Below are 19,450 nucleotides of genomic sequence, written 5' to 3' on the forward strand. Positions count from 1 at the left end.
AGCTCTGAGGGCCCACATGCAGAGTGGGAACCCGATGTGACCCAGTCCTGTAGGAAAACCAGACTGGAAGGCGAATGGAAAAAAAACAAAAAACTGCTCATTGAAGATGATGTCTAGAATCTGGGTGGGCACGCAAATTAAACTGGGCACAGCTGTTTCCTTTAACATATAGAGTGGATTTCTGAGTGAACATATGTGTACATTTAATGCCTGTGGCAGAGTGGCTGTAAAGCTTAGTAATTTGAATGTAACTTAAATCCTGTGGCTTAGAGTCCTTTTAAAGCTGCAACAAGACTTAATGACCAGGAATAAAAACCGAAAGTCTTTAAGAAGTGTGGATGTGGAAAATGTGGACTTAAAAATAGGTGACGATTATGCACAGAGTAGAATTATGCTCATTAGATTTCTATAATTAAAACAACATTCCTGGAAGCTAGGATACACTTCCCTGTAAAGTTTTTACAGGATAAAAGCCACTGGATATTATTTTTAAGTGGGTGGTCAGCTATTTTTGGTTGTGTCAAGGACTAAAAATAACTTGCTATCCCTCCCGCCCACAGAAGGAGTGCAAATACAAGAAAAACATAGAAAATGTGCTTTGATTTCTTGTTAGCATGTTTAAATTCTAAACATCTTATGCAGATAAAACTGACAGTTGCTTGTGTTTAAGGCTTTTTGCATCATGTTAATTTACAAACCCATTCAAAGCACTAATTAGTCACTGTCACTCCTGCAACATTGTTGGAAAAGACATATCAGAGCTGTAACTGCAAACTGGAAATACTGTCTTTCTTACTTTATTCTTTCCTGGGAAAACCTGGTGCCTACATTGCCCATAATGCAATGTCACCGCTGACAGTTTTGTTATGACACTAACGGTTTTACACTGCATAAAATAAAACTGATGTAGTCAAACATGTGCATTAAACCTGCATTCTTTCTGAAAGCCAGCAGGTGGCGACTTCACTGGTTTTGAAAAGAAGTCCGATTGTATAAAAGGTTCTGAGAAATGAGCTGATTTTCACTTGATTTGTTTCCTCTGTAAAGTTTTAATTGCTAGTTTAAAGTCTCAAGGAGCACAACCTCATGATCATTTTCTAAGTTATAGTCATATTTAAAGCAAAACTAACGATATATCAGGGTACGCGTTAGGGTGCGGTGACTTTGTAATTGCTCTCATCATGTATTGTTTTGGGGTTTTCAGTCACATCCACCCTTTGCCTACTTTTAACAAACCCAGATAGGGATGATCACCACAAGGCTTAAAATCAATCCACAAAAACAGTCTGTGGGCATGGCTGACGTAGCCTTAAGCCTTCTCAGGCAGAGCTAAGGAGCAGACTCAGTGCAGCCATGCAAAAAAAATCTTATTTGTGACATTTTGTTGTTTTCTTGTATTTTTGCCCATAAGAGTAAAATTCCATACAGTTGTTTTGAAAAACATCTGATCACATCTCTGCTAAAATCTGTGCCTAGATTTTTTAAAAATTATTCCACAACTCTGACTTCAAATCATCTTCACCTGTTAATGTTCAGTTAATATATTCTACAGAACACATTAGGGACCTTAATTTGCCCTGAAATCTGAGCTCACTGCCATGAACCACAGCACAGATCTTCAAACATGCGCTGAGATTCATGCACTGTATGTTTAAAACTCACATCACAGGTGGCCTTTTGCCTACCACAGCAGTAACATCACTGCCTTCAAGGACAAAACATATTCAAGATGATAAAGGACATTATTGTAAGATAAAAGCAGGAGACTTCAGTCACTGAGGTTTGCATTTTGCTTGTTTCACCTGACTGCATCCTGCCTTTGGGTCCTCTCTTCAGGATTCCTCACAAGCTTTCTCAGTAGTTGAAATCCAACACTAATCAACACTCTGATTGTGAGTATGTACAAATTGCTGTACTGCAAAAAGTTCCTTTAACTCTAGAAGGTTTTGCAATGTTGAAACTGTAGAAGATATCAAAATTGTTTGGATTGTAAAAATACTTTAGGAGGAGTACAATATAGATAAAAAGGCCAGTTCAAAGACGTTCGTCATCAGATGAAAGCATGTTGGAACAAGCTTGTAACTCAGGGATACAAATATAGTATAACAGAGTCAAAGAATAACACTTTGGTTCTAAGGTAAGTTATTAACTATGCACTCATGATGTAGCATGCTTTCTTCCAATGACAGCAACTCTAGCTACTTTGTTAAGAAGAGTAATAGTAATGACCATGTACCAAATGACAGGTGCTTTAAAGAGTTTTTAATTTAATTAAAGTGCACCTATTACCCTTATTTTAGCTCAATATTTTTTTTTAATTTAAACAAGTAAGATTGCAATTAAAAATAATCCTTATTTGTCTGTTTGTTGTACTCTTTCAGTCCATCTAGTGTCTAAAATAAGCCGTTTAAGCTTCACTCCCCCTCCGTTTAAGCAAGCTTTCTTCTGATTGGCTGCCCCTCACAAACAAGGATTTAAAGAGCAGGTGGGTGGGATTGATTGTGGCCTGAGATGCCCATGTTAAAGACGATTACTCTGACTGACATTAGATCACATCCAAAGGTAGAAAAAACTGTCTAAAGCATTAGGAGCAGTCTGAAGCTTCAGTTTTTGATTCACTGGATTACTCATGAATATGCTTATTATTTGAAACTTTAACCATTTTAATATGAATATCCACCATTGTAACAGCATATGCCACTAAATTGAAAGCTATAATAGGTCCCCTTTAAGCTCATCCCAAAAGGTCGATTCTGTTCATCTGGACGTAACGTTTTCAATGGGAGAAACGTTTCGTCACTCATCCAAGTGACTTCTTCAATCTCAGCTGACTGCAGGTTTCCCCAACCTTCTAAACAGTACATTTACACAATAACTGGAACCAGCCCACTGAATGAGCAATGGGCTGTGAAATCACTTCCTTGATCATTATTATGCAACATTGTCATGACCATTCAAGCTCATTTTTCATAGATCCAGGGTTTGTGAGAGTAGCACTAGCTGTGTTGTGAGATAATTTCTGTAGAGTTGTTGGGATATATAAGTCTGAAAATGTATATATCAAACAATATTGCACTGAGTCCTTTTACTTTTGATGGTTTAAAGTACGTTTACCAACCATAGGCTGCTGTGGTCTCTTTATACAATGGCCTTGCCAGTGATAAAATAAAAGCACGCTTGTGGAGTGTATAGGAAGCATGTTATTGTAAATGTCATACACTGGATTGAAGACTGAGATTCCTGAGAGCTATAACTAGAAGGCATATTTGATTTGGACCACAGGAGGTTACTCAGTGTCTTGTTGATGGTCCACTGAATTTAAGTGGAGTGAGAGGTGTGCCAGGTTTGCCAAGTTTGCACTAAAGATGAAGGTAACTGAAATTCTACATATTCATTCTTAGATCTGAGAGCCGCTCAGTCTGGCTTAAAGATTTAAAATGATGTTTCATTGTAAGGAGAAAAAAAGCTTTTTGGAGCCAAAGATTCAGCAACAAAACACTTCAGGAAGGTTTCTGGACCACAGTGTCTCTCTGGCCGAAAAACAAATGATGTCAACTGTAGAAAGCTGGCTCCAAACAACTACAAATCACACCCAAGCTGTATTTTTATAAACCCCAAACTATATAATTTTAGATGGTTGTGCAGTTTTCACATTGTGGTTGGGAAAAGAAGAAGTGGGACGAAAAAAAATAATCATGTTACATACTTGGAGATGTTTATAGATCTGGTTTTGCATTTAAAACCCAAAGGAAAAAAAAACAACCTTTTTGTGCTCGTATCTTCTAGTTTTAACATTTTCAGTAAGTTTTGAAAATTAAATCACCAAATTCTACAAATAGACTTTGTGTTTTTGTCAAGTTTGAAATCAGATTTAAGAGTTACAGAGTTTAAAAATGGTCAGCAGTTTTACTGGAGTCCAAGTAACACTGGACAATGACTGCTATGATTGGACAACAAATCACCCTGAGGGACTGGAAGATACCCGGAGAGGCTTTGATACGAGACTGGGTGATTAGGTGGCAGCTTATAAAAGGATGCACTAATATATGTCAAAGTGGAGCATGTAGGTGGACTTTTAATCCACGCCAATGTAATTTGACAAAACTGTTATAGGTATATTTACTGCTGTTACAGCCTTGAATGCTTTGGTGCTATCAAGCTACACAGGCGTCTTTTTTAGTTAGTTTTCTTCAGTCTCTTTTTCCTTAAACTGTGAGAATTGGGTGATTGTAATTAAGATGACCTCTTTTTGTTTGAGTTGAGGTTATCAAAACACTTTGTTAGACATATGTTTGTTGAATTGTTTTGGTTATGAAAAAAAATGCAAAAAAAAGAAGAAAAAATCAGACTTTTGAATTATTGACAGCGGTTTTCAGTGTACGTCTTGACTGATTGTGCAGTAATCGTGGGAAGGTGGATATCTGAAACTAAAGAAAAGGATTTTCATGTTTTGTAATCTGTGACTTCTTTTTTCTATGTTGGATTTCTGTTACTTCAGTTCTCAGTAACAGACCACACAACCGCACAGAGAATTTAGCATAGTGTACAATTTTTCTTCTGAAAAAGGAAATCTATATTTGATCTAATAATAAGCTCAGCTGTTTCTCTTCTCAGGCGCAATTTCTCAAGATATAAAGAGGCAAAAGTAAAACACAAAGATTAAACCATCACATTCCTGCTGAACATACAATCCAGGGAACATTTGGGACCTATTTTGAGTTTTATAATTGTAACTGAGCCTTTAAAATAGCGCCACAACTTCCAGGAAAGATGACTTTGGATGATTACCTTGGTGTCACATGTTCGGTATTACATGTTCGGTGGGTACAGTGGGGGAGCATGATAATAACGCGTTTGGTTACAGCAAAGCGGGTCTTTTTCTTTTAGCATTTGCTTGTGGGGAGCCTAGAACAAGCGAACATGCTGATTAACCCTTATTATTATAGTCTGAAATTAGAGATGGTGAGTAAAATGTCCCCTCCTCTACAGTTAGGGGGGGCTGTAATCGGGTTGGATGAGCTCCTGGTTAAAAGGCGCGGTGATGACGCGGAGGAGGTTTAACCAACGGGACTTTCTCTTCTCCTCGTAGGCTGGGCGCACGGCAGAAAGAAAGAAATAGAGAGGGAGCGAGAGGTTTCCACCCAGATAACTTTCCTCATATATCCAGGACACTGCACCGGACGCATCTTCAGGTCAAAACTCGGAGAGAGAGAAACCAGCTGTCAGGTCTGCTGCGCGCTGCAAGGTCCGACGGGTTGGAACTCCAAGAAAACATTATTAAACCCGCTGAACACGGTGAGGATCCAACATTATTTTACCTGACTTTACTTTAAGTTTGTAAAACTAACCTGTTCACGGTCACTGAGTCACTGACAGTGCTCTTGTAAATATCACTGAGGTACCATAGGAGGTAACATTTATTTTAATAGTATGTTTATTATTATTATTGTTATTATTATTATTATTATTTAATATGGAAATAGCACAAATAGGCTAAATTGTTATAATTTTCCCGGCTGATCAGGTGCCTGATGCAGACATTCTTCACCCACAGTACAGAGGACACAAGACACTGCATGCCCTCGATGACTGGCCAATAATTGTTAATTTGGTTGGATAAAAGCATGTAATCGCCCGAGGATAAAGGCTTTATGAGCTGGCACAATAAAAAGGGAGCGAGGCAGGAATCTCATAGGGAACTTCTAAATAGATCAGTGACCGATTATAGTCGGGATCAGTTTACAATCGCTGTTAAAACAACTAAGATTTATTAGCTTAAAACTTTAATCAATTAATATTTGACTCTAGTACTTTGTTTCAGGATACATTAATATGTTGGAATACTTTTAATAAAGCTATGATATAATGATATGAAGTTTTTTTTATTAGATGTGTTTCTGTGGGGGTATTTCTGTGTTTCTATTTATTTTCGAAAGTGCTTAATTTGGCGAGTTTATTTCCAAAATATTGTTTCTGAACTAATATTTATAGCTGAACTCACTGAAACAAATGAAACCAGAAATTCACGATTAATGTGGTTGTTGATGGGTGTAAAATGAATTCATTAAAAAAAAAAAAAGTTAATAGTTATTAAGGAAAAAAATGACAAACCACCCTTGAAGCAAAAAATAAATAAATAAATGAATAAATCAACAAATAGAAATTATAATAATCTAAATTAAATTTTACAGGGTTTGGATGAGAGATTTGTATTTTATTAACTATCTTATTAACTCATTCATGAAAACAGTTACCACTCCAGTAGTAAATGACATGACAAGTTTTATGTGGAGGTGCTGGTTTCATCATCAAGGACTTCTGCGGGTCCAGACAGAACAGCCTCAGATTAACTCCACCCAGGCCAATTACCGCATTAAGTTACTCAATTTTGTCCCTATGGCTCAGTAAGTGTTTGTGTATATATGTCTGAGACAGACCAGCTGACACCCTGTATTCTCTTCGCTTGGGCACGGCCATCCTTTTTGTTTTCTTTGTGTATGTGCTGTGAAGTAACTTTCCTTTCAGTTTGGTGGTCATGGCTAAGAGGTCAGGGGTAGTTTGGCAGCTACAGCCAACCCCCTTCTCACTCTCAGAGGGGCAGGAAACATGCAATTTGCCCTGGAAAAAACAAAACAAACAAACAGCCTCTCCACATGCAACAAAGGAAACATTTTAGCTCAGTTAAGCAATTAAGCAATGAGATAGCAGAGGGAAATGATAAGGCTGGCGCTTGAAGTGATGGACATCTGATAAAAAGCGTTTTTCCTAAAGAGGCTTTCTTCATGTCCGCATTCTTCCCGTCACTATATGCACTTTTTGGAATGTGAATGTCCACTTTTAACAATAGCTGGAACAACGAGTCATAAAGTTGGTGAATAGTTTTTTTTAATAATCACTATTTGGACCAGTGGAAAACATATTAAACTTACTGTTACAGAAGACTAAGAAAAACAATGCATATCTAAAGATGAGCCAGGAAATGTTTTTGCATTTTGCCAGGAAAAGAACTTTGTAAAAGTTTGTCTGTAAAACTGTCAAAGTAGCCAACACTGAAGTACAAGCAGTGCAGAAGCACCACAAACTGATTTATGTACTAGGAAATGTTTTAGGAAATGCTGCAAGGCAACAAAACTGATGTCTACTGAGTGTCAGCCGGCAGTGTTTTGCTTAGTCTTTTTCCCCCTTTCCTTAGAGCTCTGTTCTGCTTGTGTTAGCCCGTTTGTTGTGCGCCTAATCAATTACTGTTTCTCTCTCACTCTTGGCTTGTTTTTGAAAAAGTTTGCTGTGTGTGAAGTCATCTTTATTAGTCACAGTGACTAACTCTGGATGCCCTTTAATTCTTCTTTTTTTCCAGGGAATAACGAGGATGCTCCTGCCTTTGGCAATCCTACAGCTGCTCCTGACTCCAGCTTTAATGGTAATTTCCCAGCTAATACAGAAAAGAACAGGAAAAAAAGTCATTTTGACAAATTCTGATGTCTAATTTTGCACCCAGGGGCCCAGTGTGGATTACTGGGACTCATGGGGTCCATATGGAGAATGCAGTCGGACCTGTGGCGGTGGTGTGACTGTGAGAACTAGGCGCTGTATTACTCACAGGTAAGTCTTCTGCACATTAACTTTATCCATTTTAATGCATCTTGATGTACATAAATACATGTGTAAACTTACAACACACACACACACACACACACACACACACACACACACACACACACACACACACAGTTTTTTCCTGTTTGAATAAAGCTAATTGTGAGGTTCACGGGCACAGACTGTGTATTTTTATTGTGAAAGAATGCCTTGAAGTCACGACGATATCAGCTTATCTTACTTCCAAAAACACACTGCAGGGAGGAGCCCTTTAATATTAAAAGGACGTCTCTGTGTTGGGTGTTGTCGGTTGGCTGCTGAAGAGGATCAGATGGGAAGTGAACATTTCGAGCTGCCGTTTCTTTTGCTTCAGTAGTGGTTTTAAAAGTCAACATTAAATGTTAGGTTTCCTTTGCGGCACACGTGTTGTTACTTTTAAGTAACATGTACAGTTTTTCTTTAGTTTTTGGATTGGTTTTTAAAGCTTCTCCTCTCACATGTGACTAATATGTAAGCATGCTTTTCCCGTAAATGTTGCAGTATTGCTGGGGGCCATCTGGCAAATTGCCATTTGGAAGAAGTACTCAGATCTTTTACAGATAGACAAACATGAGAAAATTGAAGTAAAGATACTATATTACACATAAAACTAGCATTCAAAATTCTACCTGAATATTGGGACCAACCTGGACTGCACATATAGAATTAAACGCGCTTGTACAGTTGAGTTGAGTGCATTAGAAGAGCATGATTTTTTAATTAACTGTAGATTTTACTGTTAACTTACTGGCTGAAGGATTTCAAGTGTGTGACAGACTGCTGTGGTAGCACTGACGGATCATTTCATTTTGAGACAAATGTGACAGAGTTTAGAACAAGTTCAGTTGTATCGTTGACTTATTTAGGAAGTTAAAATGTCATTTTTTTCTGGCCTGAAATTACAGACAGAAAGACTTTTTCTAATCTATTCTCCCAAGTGTCTCATTACAGCATTTAAATTTCAGTAGTGGGCTGCAAGATGTTGAGAAGTACAATCACCTCAAAGTAAGAGGGTCCTGGATTTAAGTCCATCAGCCTCCTGTGTTTAAACCAGTGTCGCTCTGGGTACTCTTGCGTCATCACACAGTGCAAAGAAGTGAATGCTAGGTGAACTGGCGAGAGTAAATAAGCTATAGTTGAGAATGTAGGCAGGAATGATTGTCTGTCTCTCTGTGTAAGCCTTAGATTGGCAACCTGTCCAGGGTACACCCCGCCTCTCTCCCTTGTGTCACTTCCCTGCTTTGTTTCCTGCATTTCCGCTCTTTTTCTCCAGTGTACCTTACAAAAATAGAGAAAAAAGTCAATCTTAATATAGCCACGCTATAAATAAAACTATCAAAGAGGTTTAAAACAAAAGTCTTCCTATAAAGTAGATGACGGAGTATCTCAACGACCTATAATTTAGCTTAATATACTGAATACCTTTCTAAAATCAACAAGTCTTATTTTCTTTTGGGAAGAAATATTCCCACTAGACAGAACAAGTCTGTGAGGACCTGTTTTTAACAGGTCTAAGTACTTTGTTTTACTTTGTGTCATATTTTGTTGCATTTACCTGACCACAAGCTGTTAAATATGTTGTTTTTTTTCATACAGTGTTGATATAGGTGTTTGTGCAGCTTCTACATCTCTGTAGAAACTTGATGGCAGTGTTTTGATGTCTGATGTCTCTTGATGCTTGTTTTCAACATGTTCGTGCAGTCAGTCAGTGAGTCAGAGCCTTATAGTGAGTCTGTAGCCCTTCTTTAGAAAAATGATGAATAATAGGGAAGAGGTCCTACCCATTGCCAGTTAGATGAACTCTGTCATATCTTGTCTGCCAGGCTTGCTGAATCACCCCTTTAAACACAGTGATTTGACAGATTGGCTCCCTCTGTGCTTTACAGGAACTCCCACATCTCACCATACGTTCATTTTAGTAAAAAAAAAAAAAAGTACACACATTCATAAGAAAAACAAGCATGATTGGGGTTGTCATTTTGTCAGTCGGGGCTATAATCAGTTTCAATTTTGTGCAATCAATAATTTTGCATGAATAACTGCCACTTTTCCACATTTCTGTTTTGTATCATTTTAAACCGAAAGTAGTGTTTAATGCTGCGAATGTGCTGTTTTCCATTATTAAGTGAAAAGCCGTTGTTTTGACATGTTTTAGTTTCAGTTCAGGTGTGCTGACAGGAGCATGTCTTGTTTTAGGGCTTAAGGCCAGGTACTTTTGAAGGTGACTAAATCATGAATTATCAGCAGTGTTGGAATGGTGAGTGGCGAAACAGTCTGCTATCTCGCACTTTACTGGCATGTGCACGGATGTCTGTGCAAAGCTAGGGCTTAGCAATGTTGATGTTGAGGCTTCTGCTGTGCTGAGAGGTCATTTTTTTAACAGGTACAGATTAAAGAGGAATGTTGTTTAATGTCAGAGCTGAAACTTGTTATTTCTGCTTGCGCAGACAGTCTCTGCTGTATTTGCATACATTCATTGTACCTACTCATTAACTGTTTTTGTCTCGCAATGAGAAGCTGTCAAGTTTTAATGAAACTTTACTTGGGAGAGATGTGAGAGAGTTTGATGGGAAGTTAAGGGCAATGACTTTATACTGGATCGTCACCCCATTTTCAATTCAGTTCAATTCAATTTTATTTATAAAGTGCCAAATCACAACAACAGTTGACTCAAGGCGCTTTATATTGTAAGGTAGACCGTAGAGTAATACATACAGAGAAAAACCCAACAATCATATGACCCCATATGAGCAAGCACTTTGGCGACAGTGGGAAGGAAAAACTCCCTTTTAACAGGAAGAAACCTCCGGCAGAACCAGGGTCAGCGAGGAGCGGCCATCTGCCGCGACCAGTTGGGGTGAGAGAAGGAAGACAAGATGAAGACAGGATTATTTGTGAACATCTTCTTTTAACAGAAAGTCTGTGCTACAAATTTAAATGAAGTGGGCATTAAGAAGCACAGAGGCATCTAAAGAAATGTATCTATGATGTTGTGGAGTGTTTTAAAGCATAAGGAGTAGTAGAAGCAAGGATAAAAGTCAGTCAGGAGGTCTTAGCCTCTTCTCTTATGGAAATTGCTCTCACTATATCGGGCAGATCAGGGTTCATTCATAAAACTATTACATGAATTACATGTTCATGTTTTATTTTATTTGCACTCAGGGCGGATGGAGGGCACAACTGTGTGGGACCAGACAAGTCATATCGGTCCTGCAACATCCAGGTGATCACATGTGAAACTAATTTGGTTTTAATGGTCAACCTTTTATTTTCATCTATACTTTTATATTTAGATCTCTACATTTTTTTTTAATATATCAAAGGGCTTTTTTAAACAAGATAACTTGATAGCAATAATTGCTATAATGCACTAAAAGTACAAAAGTGTGTTTCTTTCTTAAAGAAGACATTGTAAATATATTTTTTGAATTTTTTTGACCCCTTCCAGTTGTTCGATTTTGCATTAAACCTGTCGTTATTTTAGGATTACTGACCTTTGACCTTTGCTGCATCTCCTTATTCAACTCAGGACTGTCCAGAGGGATCCAGGGATTTCCGTGAAGAGCAGTGCTCCCAGTTTGATGGGACAGATTTCCACGGGAAACACTACAAATGGCTTCCATATTACGGAGGTCAGAAACAAAAGCAGAGCTGAGAGTTTGCTTTGACAGGCCATATTTATATATACTATTGACTGAATTTTCTTGTGACATTTGCCAAGAACCCGCTATTTGTCAGCATTTGTATTTCTAAGTTCTTTAAATGGTTAAAATCAGCCTTATTTGTGTGATAGCTGAGAACCCCTGTGAGCTGAACTGCATGCCAAGAGGGGAAAACTTTTTCTACCGCCACCGCAGAGCTGTGATTGATGGTACGCCCTGTCACCCAGGGCGGAGGGATATCTGTGTGGATGGAGTGTGCAGGGTAGGATGCCCCGCCAAATATTGCGCACACATTTGCACACACACAAAGAAATTAATATCTGACAGGTTAGAAAAACAGAGAGGGTAGGAAGGAGGAGGGCGACCTCTAAATGTAATTCTATGTTTTCCAACTTGTCCTGAAAATGTCCTGAAACCGTAACTTTTTATTACTCCAAGCTTCTTGAGAAAGTGTATTAATAATTCTAATAATAAGTATTCTTTTCAGTTGATTAAAGATTATGTATGGGGCAATTTATTGTATTATTTTAAGTGGTAAACTTTCCAAATATGAGTGTACTGTAAGCTCTTTAGTCTCAACATGTTCCTGTTGGCTTCTCCTCAGCACTTACCCTCAGGGCAATCCCTGCTGACATTTTTACCCCGGTTGTACCTGACACGATCGTGTGATTTGTATCTGGGGTTTCTATGTGGACAAGAAAACACGTGTTAAAGCAGTTTATAATTGCACATAACACAGTTATATGCAGTAGTAATAGCTACATGCAGTGGTTAATCCAAAAAAACACACAAAAGATCCTGGTTTGAGAGCCAGCCTCAATGGGGCACAAACTAGTCTACTCCTAGTGTTGGTCCAAGTTTGGATAAATGGGAGGGTGGTGTCAAATTAAATATGCAAATCCATCCACTGTGGCGACCTCTTGGGAAACAAGGAGTACATTAAAAATACTCCTTGTACTAAAGTACTAAATGTAATGTACTAAAAGTACATTACCTCATACTTGGATGCAGAATATGTAGTGACCAGCAGAGGTCAAAATATATTTGGGAAAACATGATTGCTAAAAATATATTGGTTGCAATTGAATAAATGTGTGCATGAACATTTCAATTATAAGGTTAACTAAGTTGCAAGGCACATATTTTGTAGTTCTGCCCTCTGCCCTGTAGGTGGCAGCTCAAATACCATACAGTATGTATAACATATGCAATTTGGTGTTTACCACACACTAAAGGAATGTGAAGAGCTTTAGAGGTCTTATTTAAAAAATGCAACACATAGCCTGATATGAGTTGCCAGTTAGGTCTAATGATTTGATTAGCCTGCCCATCCATGATTTGGGGTTTGATGACTTCAAATCTTGGAGTGCAGCATCACTTCGTTAATCAGACAGGACACAATCAGTGGAGCTGAGCAGCAGGTTGAAAGATTAGCTTCGCTCTGTGGTAACGTCAAACACTCCTGCTCTTGTTCTTTTCTCATGCAATTATTGCTGCAACTTTTTCCTCATGAGTAAACCTTGTCAATTTAACCTCTGACTTCATGTCTCTATCACCTTCCCTGAAGGGAACAGCTGTCCCAAATCCGCTCTGTTCTCGGGTCTTTATTTATTTATTTTCAATTATTTCACCTCCAACCATGTTTTTCTTAGAAGCACACGTTTCACAGAAATAATATTCTCGGGACATTTGCTCAGCAGATGATTTCTAATCTCTTTCAGTTTATAGTGGAGCAGTGACTTTGACAGTTATCATACAAAGACAGGAATTTTACAAGATGAACACATCAGATTTTTATTAAGATCAAGGTTTAAAGTTTTTAAATGATGTTATTTGTGCTTGTTTATATCTGCAGAAGACAACCTAAATGACACAGAATAACAGTTTAGGTAAACTGTGGATTTCATCTTCTTTTTTTAACATTTTTTCCCAACTTTTCCTTTCATTAGCGTATGGGCTGCGACAACATGCTGGAGTCTCCTCAGCAGGAGGACTCCTGTCTGCAGTGTGGGGGTAACGGCCAGTCCTGCTACCGCGTCAAGAACAGCTTCACTTCCCGCGACCTGCCAACCGGTATGATTCATATTTCTAACTTGGTCAGACTTACTCCCAAATGATATGTCAAATGATATATGTACCTGACATCATAAATCATCATCATCTAAATATGTGTCATTTAAATCCTCTCCTGAAGTTTAAACCCCAGTTTCTTCTTTTTTGCCACTTTTATATCAGGCTACAACCAGATGTTCATCATCCCTGTTGGAGCCACCACCATCAGCATCAGAGAGACACATGCCACACGTAACTACCTCGGTAGGTTTGTGTCAGACCTTTTAGAAAACACACTACAAGATAATCAAAAATAATTTACATTTACAACTTCTTTACAGCTATCAAGAATCTACGTGGAGAGTACTACCTCAATGGCCACTGGGTAATTGAGTTTTCTAGAGCAACACCTATCGGCGGCACCATGCTGTACTACCAGAGAGGTGCCGAGGGCGACAGCGTCCCTGAAACCATCATCGGCCGTGGCCCCACCACCGAACCACTTGTTGTTGAGGTAAAAAACAAATGACACGGAAACTGGGATTTTGGTGCACCATTCATGATCAAATAGACTTCACAGGGTTATAAATATGAAATTGTAGAATGCACTCCACACACACAATGGTTGTGCTCACAGATGTCAAGTTTATTTTGGTTCTTATACAACGACCCACAGTCTGGTCTGTGCTGGTCTCAGCTTTCCATCCTCCCCTCTCATGTCTCCTGCCTCACTAAAAGGGGAAAAAGACTGTCATCAGTCCAAATGCCACCAGCTGTGTTCTCACCTGCCTCGCTGGCACCGCCCCGTTGAGCTCGCTGCACCACTCCTCCCCTGCAGCTGAGCCAGGGACCACGCCTCCGCCACAGAAATATATGAGAAACATTTCCACAAAAGAGAAACATTTAGTTTCTTCATGTCATAAGTGTTTGTTTAAAATTTTAAACTTAAGGTAGCGTTTTGGATGTGTAGTTAAAATTAATAAGTATGTTTAACTCTGTTCCCTCAGCTGATCAGCCAGGAGCCCAATCAGGGAGTGGAATACGAATACTACCTTCCAAATGGACGCTCCAGAGAGGGCTACTACTGGAGCTATGGGTCCTGGTCTGCTTGCAGCAAAGAGTGTGGATCAGGTTAGACTACAACTTTTATTTGCTGCCAGCATAATTTCATTTAAAAATTTTTTAAACATCCTTGTTTTTGGAAAGTATAATAGCTCCATACCTTCCTTTATCAGGCTACCAGTCTCGTTTGGTCTTCTGTTCAATCGACAATGAGGCCTATCCTGACTATCTCTGTGCTTCTCTGCCAAGGCCACAGAGCAACCGTACATGCAATCCTCAACCATGCCCACAAATCCGCAGGTAAATAATGCTTAAACTTCTCAAATGAAATCTGTTATTTCAGTAAATTTAAGCTAAATTTTAGACGTTTCCAGAGTTTACTTTGCTCCACTCTGAATGAATGAATTTAAAAAGTGCCATAAATACCTCCCAGAGCAGCATTTTGACTGTTGTTGGTATGTTATGCCTGTCTGAAAGGATGGCGTACCTGTATCCACCACAGTTGTTGAGATCCTCAAAGAGGCCCAGAGCCTCTGTGTTCAGGTAACCCATGGTCAGTGGTCGTAGAGGAGTTTTAGGTGACTGCAAACACAGGGGGAGGATCAAAATGATTAAATGCTTTCACTTATTTCCTTGAAAATATATTTTTTAGTAATTCTCTTAGAACATTTCCATGCTTTCTCTCAAACAAACACTTTTACAACGAATCATTTTTGGCTACTTGTCCCTAAAATTGGGCTGAAAATGCCAAAAATGACCAGAAATGTTATAAATGTTGATTGAAGATGTGATCTCTCCCCCTTTAAAAGTGTTTGACTCTAGTCGAGTCCGTCTTTAGTGCCAAGTTTGTTCTGTCCATGTGAGATAAGGATGAAGGCACAGGGCAACTGTCCGGCTCAGAGATCTCCTTTCAACCCTTTAATGACCCTCATTTATCTTAGACAAACATCCAGCACTTTGTACAGTGAGTGAAGGATGACTGGATGCAGCATTTCCCCCCCGAATGACCCAACTCTTCTTTAAGCTGTGGCACCTGTGTCTGATTCCTGAGCTGGGCTGCTGCCTGATCTCTTCAGCAAACTGCTTTAGCAAAGCTCTCTGTTCCTGTGCAATATTGTAGTCTATGTGTTGTGAGGTGCTGGGAGGCTAAAGATCGTCATGCCGTGGGTGTTACTTTTCAGGTTAGGACACAGCAGTAGTGCTAAGTAGTAAATAGTCGCTTTAGTCTATGACTTTCTGGTATTTCCTGCTTTCTTTTCTTTCATGCTGCTGCAGCTTAGAAACCTGAGATGTTTATGTAGCTCAAGTGACTCTAACTGCACCCTCAGTATCCATTAAAGTTAACACCTAAAGCCAGAATCAGTAGATGCTTAATTTGCGGAGATGCGGGGAATTAAATTGCCGTTTATTGCTGCTTTCACTTCTGCCTGTGCTTCTAGCAGCCCCATTAGTGCCAGTTCTAACCTATTATAGTGAGAAAACCACTGTCTGAGTTTCATCTGGGATCAGCTGGTGTCTTGACGTCTGTCTCTAAAAGTGTTGTTATCAGTGTCTATGTGTCCAGTAATTTAGTAGTTTTTCTAGCTGCATGTGAGAGGCTTTGTTCAAACAGCGCAGCCTTTTAAAGGCATTCGGAGGTTTCATTCCAAACAGCGATTTGCATCAAATATGAAATAATTATTGAATAATTATTCAAAAATTATTGAATTTGTCATGTTAACACAAATAGGTTTAGCATGTAGGTCATAGGTCAAGTGATTCTGCTCCTTTAAAAAAAAAGAAAAAGTAAACTACATGTGTTTGTATGTCTCACTGCTGATGAGCTAAAACAAGTAATTTAAAATTATAACACTTCTTTCCTGTATTAGTTTATCCATGCATCCAACCAAAAATAAAATTAAAAATATATACATAATCTACTAAAAATTTTAATTCATTAGCCAAGAATTTTTGGCTAATGGAAGACTGTGTCCCAGGTCAGATACTGACGAAGAAATGTTTACGTTATAGTTAAAGTAAAACGTAAAGAACCGGCTCTGAAGAGCAGTGAAGTCAAACTGGGCAGTATTTGTTCAACTCGTTTGTTTTTCCTGATTTTGGAACGAAACTCTTCCCATCACTCCTCTCTTGGCTGAAGCTGTGTATGCTGTATGTTCAGCTGTACAGTGTCTATATCAGCAGCAAAGTGAGTGACTCCTGTTTCTTGTCTTTCTGTGGTTTTCTTAGCTGGCAAACTGGGGAGTGGAACGCCTGCTCAGTTACCTGTGGTGGAGGCTCTCAGGTGCGCAGTGTGCAGTGTGTTTCCAATGATGTCTCGGGACCCCGCGTGGTGGAGGATGCCGTTTGTGCCGCTTATGCTGACGCTCCTCCTTCTCTGCAGACCTGCAACATGCAGAAATGTGCTGAGTACCATGTGACTGGATGGAGTGCGGTGAGCAACTGTAGAAGTCTATTTAAATCCTGGTAAAAGACTTTATAAATAAATTAAAGAAAAAATACAACCAGCACAAAGTAAAAGTGTGTGCTCTCTCTTCTAAATAACATGTAGAAGTGATGGAAAAGATATCAAGAAAGTAGAACTTTAAGAGCATCCACATTTATCAAGAGAATTTCTGACAGTTTCTGGCCGTTGTGTCGATTACTTTGGAAAAAATAGGCTGCATATTTAAAAGCCTCTGGCCTCTGACTCTGGGAACAAATGTAATATATTGTGAGAGTGAAGATGGTACTAAATGCGGTCCCTAAACCAGCCTAAACAAAGATTTATACATAAATAATATGTTAATGCAGCCAACTACAAAGCAGAGAAGCTGGTTTTAGCTTTATTGAGCTATAATAAACATTGGTATCTAATCTACACTCTGTTATAGTAATTTGTTTCTAGAAAAAAGTGGCTTACCTCAACTCAGTTCAATTCAGTTTTTTATATATATATATATATATATATATATATATAGATAGATAGATAGATAGATAGATAGATAGATAGATAGATAGATAGAAAAACATAGACCTCAAAGCACTCTCTATTGTAAGATGCCATAGTATTGTGTAAACAGCCCTCTATGAGCAAACCTTGGCGATGGTGAGAAGCAAAAACTCCCTCTTAACAGGATGAAACCTCAGATCCGATCGAAAGTCCTAAATGTAAAATTACATGATAAGCACATTTGACTATAAGGTTAAAATACCACACAAACATGTAAGGTTGGGTTATATTTAAAAAGTTTGTCTCCCCCACCTATTTTCATCTTTCTTGGGTCTTTATGAAAAAGCGTAATCTATGCACCTGATATATAATCCTTGTGTTTGCAGTGCTCCGTGACCTGTGGTTCAGGTCAGCAGACCAGAGAAGTGACCTGTATGGGTTCAGATGGTACGAGGCTGGATGAAACATCCTGCAGTGCTTTGCTACGCCCGGCTACTGTCCAACGATGTGAGATGGCCCCCTGCCCCCAACGGATCAGCTGGCACGTAGGAGATTGGGGACTGGTAAACCTGATGCACACATGCAACCAAACAAGGACTCATAAATGTAGTTATAGCAGCTGTATGGATGGAAAAACTCTCTCCATTTTCCTGCAGTGCTCTAAGAGTTGTGGATCTGGCTCACGAGAGCGCCAGGTTATCTGCTCCGATCAGGAGAGGAACTTGTACCCTGTGGACCAGTGTAACACCCAGCCCAAACCACTCACAGTGGAGCGCTGCAACACCCAGCCCTGTTACAGCCCACAGGGTGAGCAGATGCTAACTAAGCAAATAAACAATACACGTGTTGTTATTTCTTTATTTCTCAAGTTAAGTTGTTAAATTTCCATTTACTTAATAGACTGCAATGTATAAATACCATGTGCAAACTTACATTTAACATTTTGTGACTGCTCCCAGTCTTCAGTTAAGTTGCAATTGCATGCTTACACTGTTCCTCATTTGTTTTATCCACACTTCGTGCAGTCGTGCCCAGCATTCAGGACCCACGGGGACATGACAACACTCAGATTGGCTTCCAGCCTTATGTGCCAGATCACGCAACAGGTTAGACTCTACCTCTCAAAGGCATCTCATAATCACATCAGCATTGAACCTAAGCTAGTACATAAGCATTTTTAGCTATGTAGTTACTCAGAAAGTAAACACAAAAACCACTGAAAAAGCCCAATGTGACTAAAGGTAACATGTTGTCAGCCAGTTATTAACAATTAAAACTACCAAAACATACCATCTTCTTATTATGGTTGGAGCTTTAAAAGCTAATTGTAGGTGTGATTGCCCTTCTGTTGCTCAGCATCCCCTCTTCTCTGCTGATATAACTCCTGTCACTTTGTCCCCAGCAACCCCTCCTCCCCCCTTCATCCCCATTCAGCCTGTCCCAGCACTAATTATCTGGGCCTGATTGACATGTTTTTATGGTTCCATGGGCATTGTTGGCCTGATTAAAATATTTCCGAAGCACTGAAGTGTGCTAGTGCTGGCAGTGGCGTTTCTGGCATTTTCAGCATCATGTGCTGTCCCAGTGGTCAGGAATTTTAAGTTTGACGTCTTGTGTGTTTATTTCCCTTCAGATTGTTTCGTCTGATTCCTGATCGTGATTTCTTTTATAATTTCCTCTGCTTTGTTAGCCCATAAACAAAAGGAGTATGGATTTTTTTTTTGTTCTTCAGCATCCTGTACAGACTGACTGTGTGGTCTCAAACACAATGACAGACTCTATTGTTTATTCACAAATCGATGTGTGAACATCCCTATTGCTTGTATGATGTCTTGTAAAACATGGTGAACTGTGGGGTCTGGTTTGCATGTACAATGTGTGAATTCACCGCTCACTTGGCTTTGCCTGTAGCCCGCAGGCCTGAGACAAGAGATCCAACCCAGACGAATACAGTCTACGACCCTCACAGCTCTGCCCCGGCTCTCCACTGCAGCCAGTCTTATTATGGCTGCTGCTCAGATGGGCATACTTCAGCCAGAGGCCCCCAGGGTCTGGGTTGCCTGTCAGCTCCAGCTCCCTCTTCTGTCCCAACATCCTGCATTCAGACCAGGTA

The 19,450-nt window shown here is 39.3% G+C and overlaps 1 protein-coding gene across 1 annotated transcript in view; it reads left to right on the forward strand.

Annotated features, from left to right (window-relative positions):
* paplna (papilin a, proteoglycan-like sulfated glycoprotein) overlaps positions 1 to 19,450 on the forward strand; it is a 30,171-nt gene that overhangs the window by 981 nt on the left and 9,740 nt on the right. The window contains exons 2-18 of the mRNA XM_025900816.1: positions 5,090 to 5,295; positions 7,355 to 7,417; positions 7,496 to 7,599; positions 10,795 to 10,855; positions 11,162 to 11,264; positions 11,426 to 11,556; positions 13,244 to 13,367; positions 13,530 to 13,610; positions 13,688 to 13,860; positions 14,354 to 14,477; positions 14,582 to 14,708; positions 14,886 to 14,951; positions 16,635 to 16,839; positions 17,724 to 17,900; positions 17,994 to 18,144; positions 18,363 to 18,443; positions 19,249 to 19,447. Of these exons, the coding sequence (XP_025756601.1) occupies positions 5,090 to 5,295; positions 7,355 to 7,417; positions 7,496 to 7,599; positions 10,795 to 10,855; positions 11,162 to 11,264; positions 11,426 to 11,556; positions 13,244 to 13,367; positions 13,530 to 13,610; positions 13,688 to 13,860; positions 14,354 to 14,477; positions 14,582 to 14,708; positions 14,886 to 14,951; positions 16,635 to 16,839; positions 17,724 to 17,900; positions 17,994 to 18,144; positions 18,363 to 18,443; positions 19,249 to 19,447 (2,176 nt within the window). The remainder of the gene's footprint in view (positions 1 to 5,089; positions 5,296 to 7,354; positions 7,418 to 7,495; positions 7,600 to 10,794; positions 10,856 to 11,161; positions 11,265 to 11,425; positions 11,557 to 13,243; positions 13,368 to 13,529; positions 13,611 to 13,687; positions 13,861 to 14,353; positions 14,478 to 14,581; positions 14,709 to 14,885; positions 14,952 to 16,634; positions 16,840 to 17,723; positions 17,901 to 17,993; positions 18,145 to 18,362; positions 18,444 to 19,248; positions 19,448 to 19,450) is intronic.

Source organism: Oreochromis niloticus, linkage group LG19 (genome assembly GCF_001858045.2).
Source record: "Oreochromis niloticus isolate F11D_XX linkage group LG19, O_niloticus_UMD_NMBU, whole genome shotgun sequence".
Taxonomy (NCBI): domain Eukaryota; kingdom Metazoa; phylum Chordata; class Actinopteri; order Cichliformes; family Cichlidae; genus Oreochromis; species Oreochromis niloticus.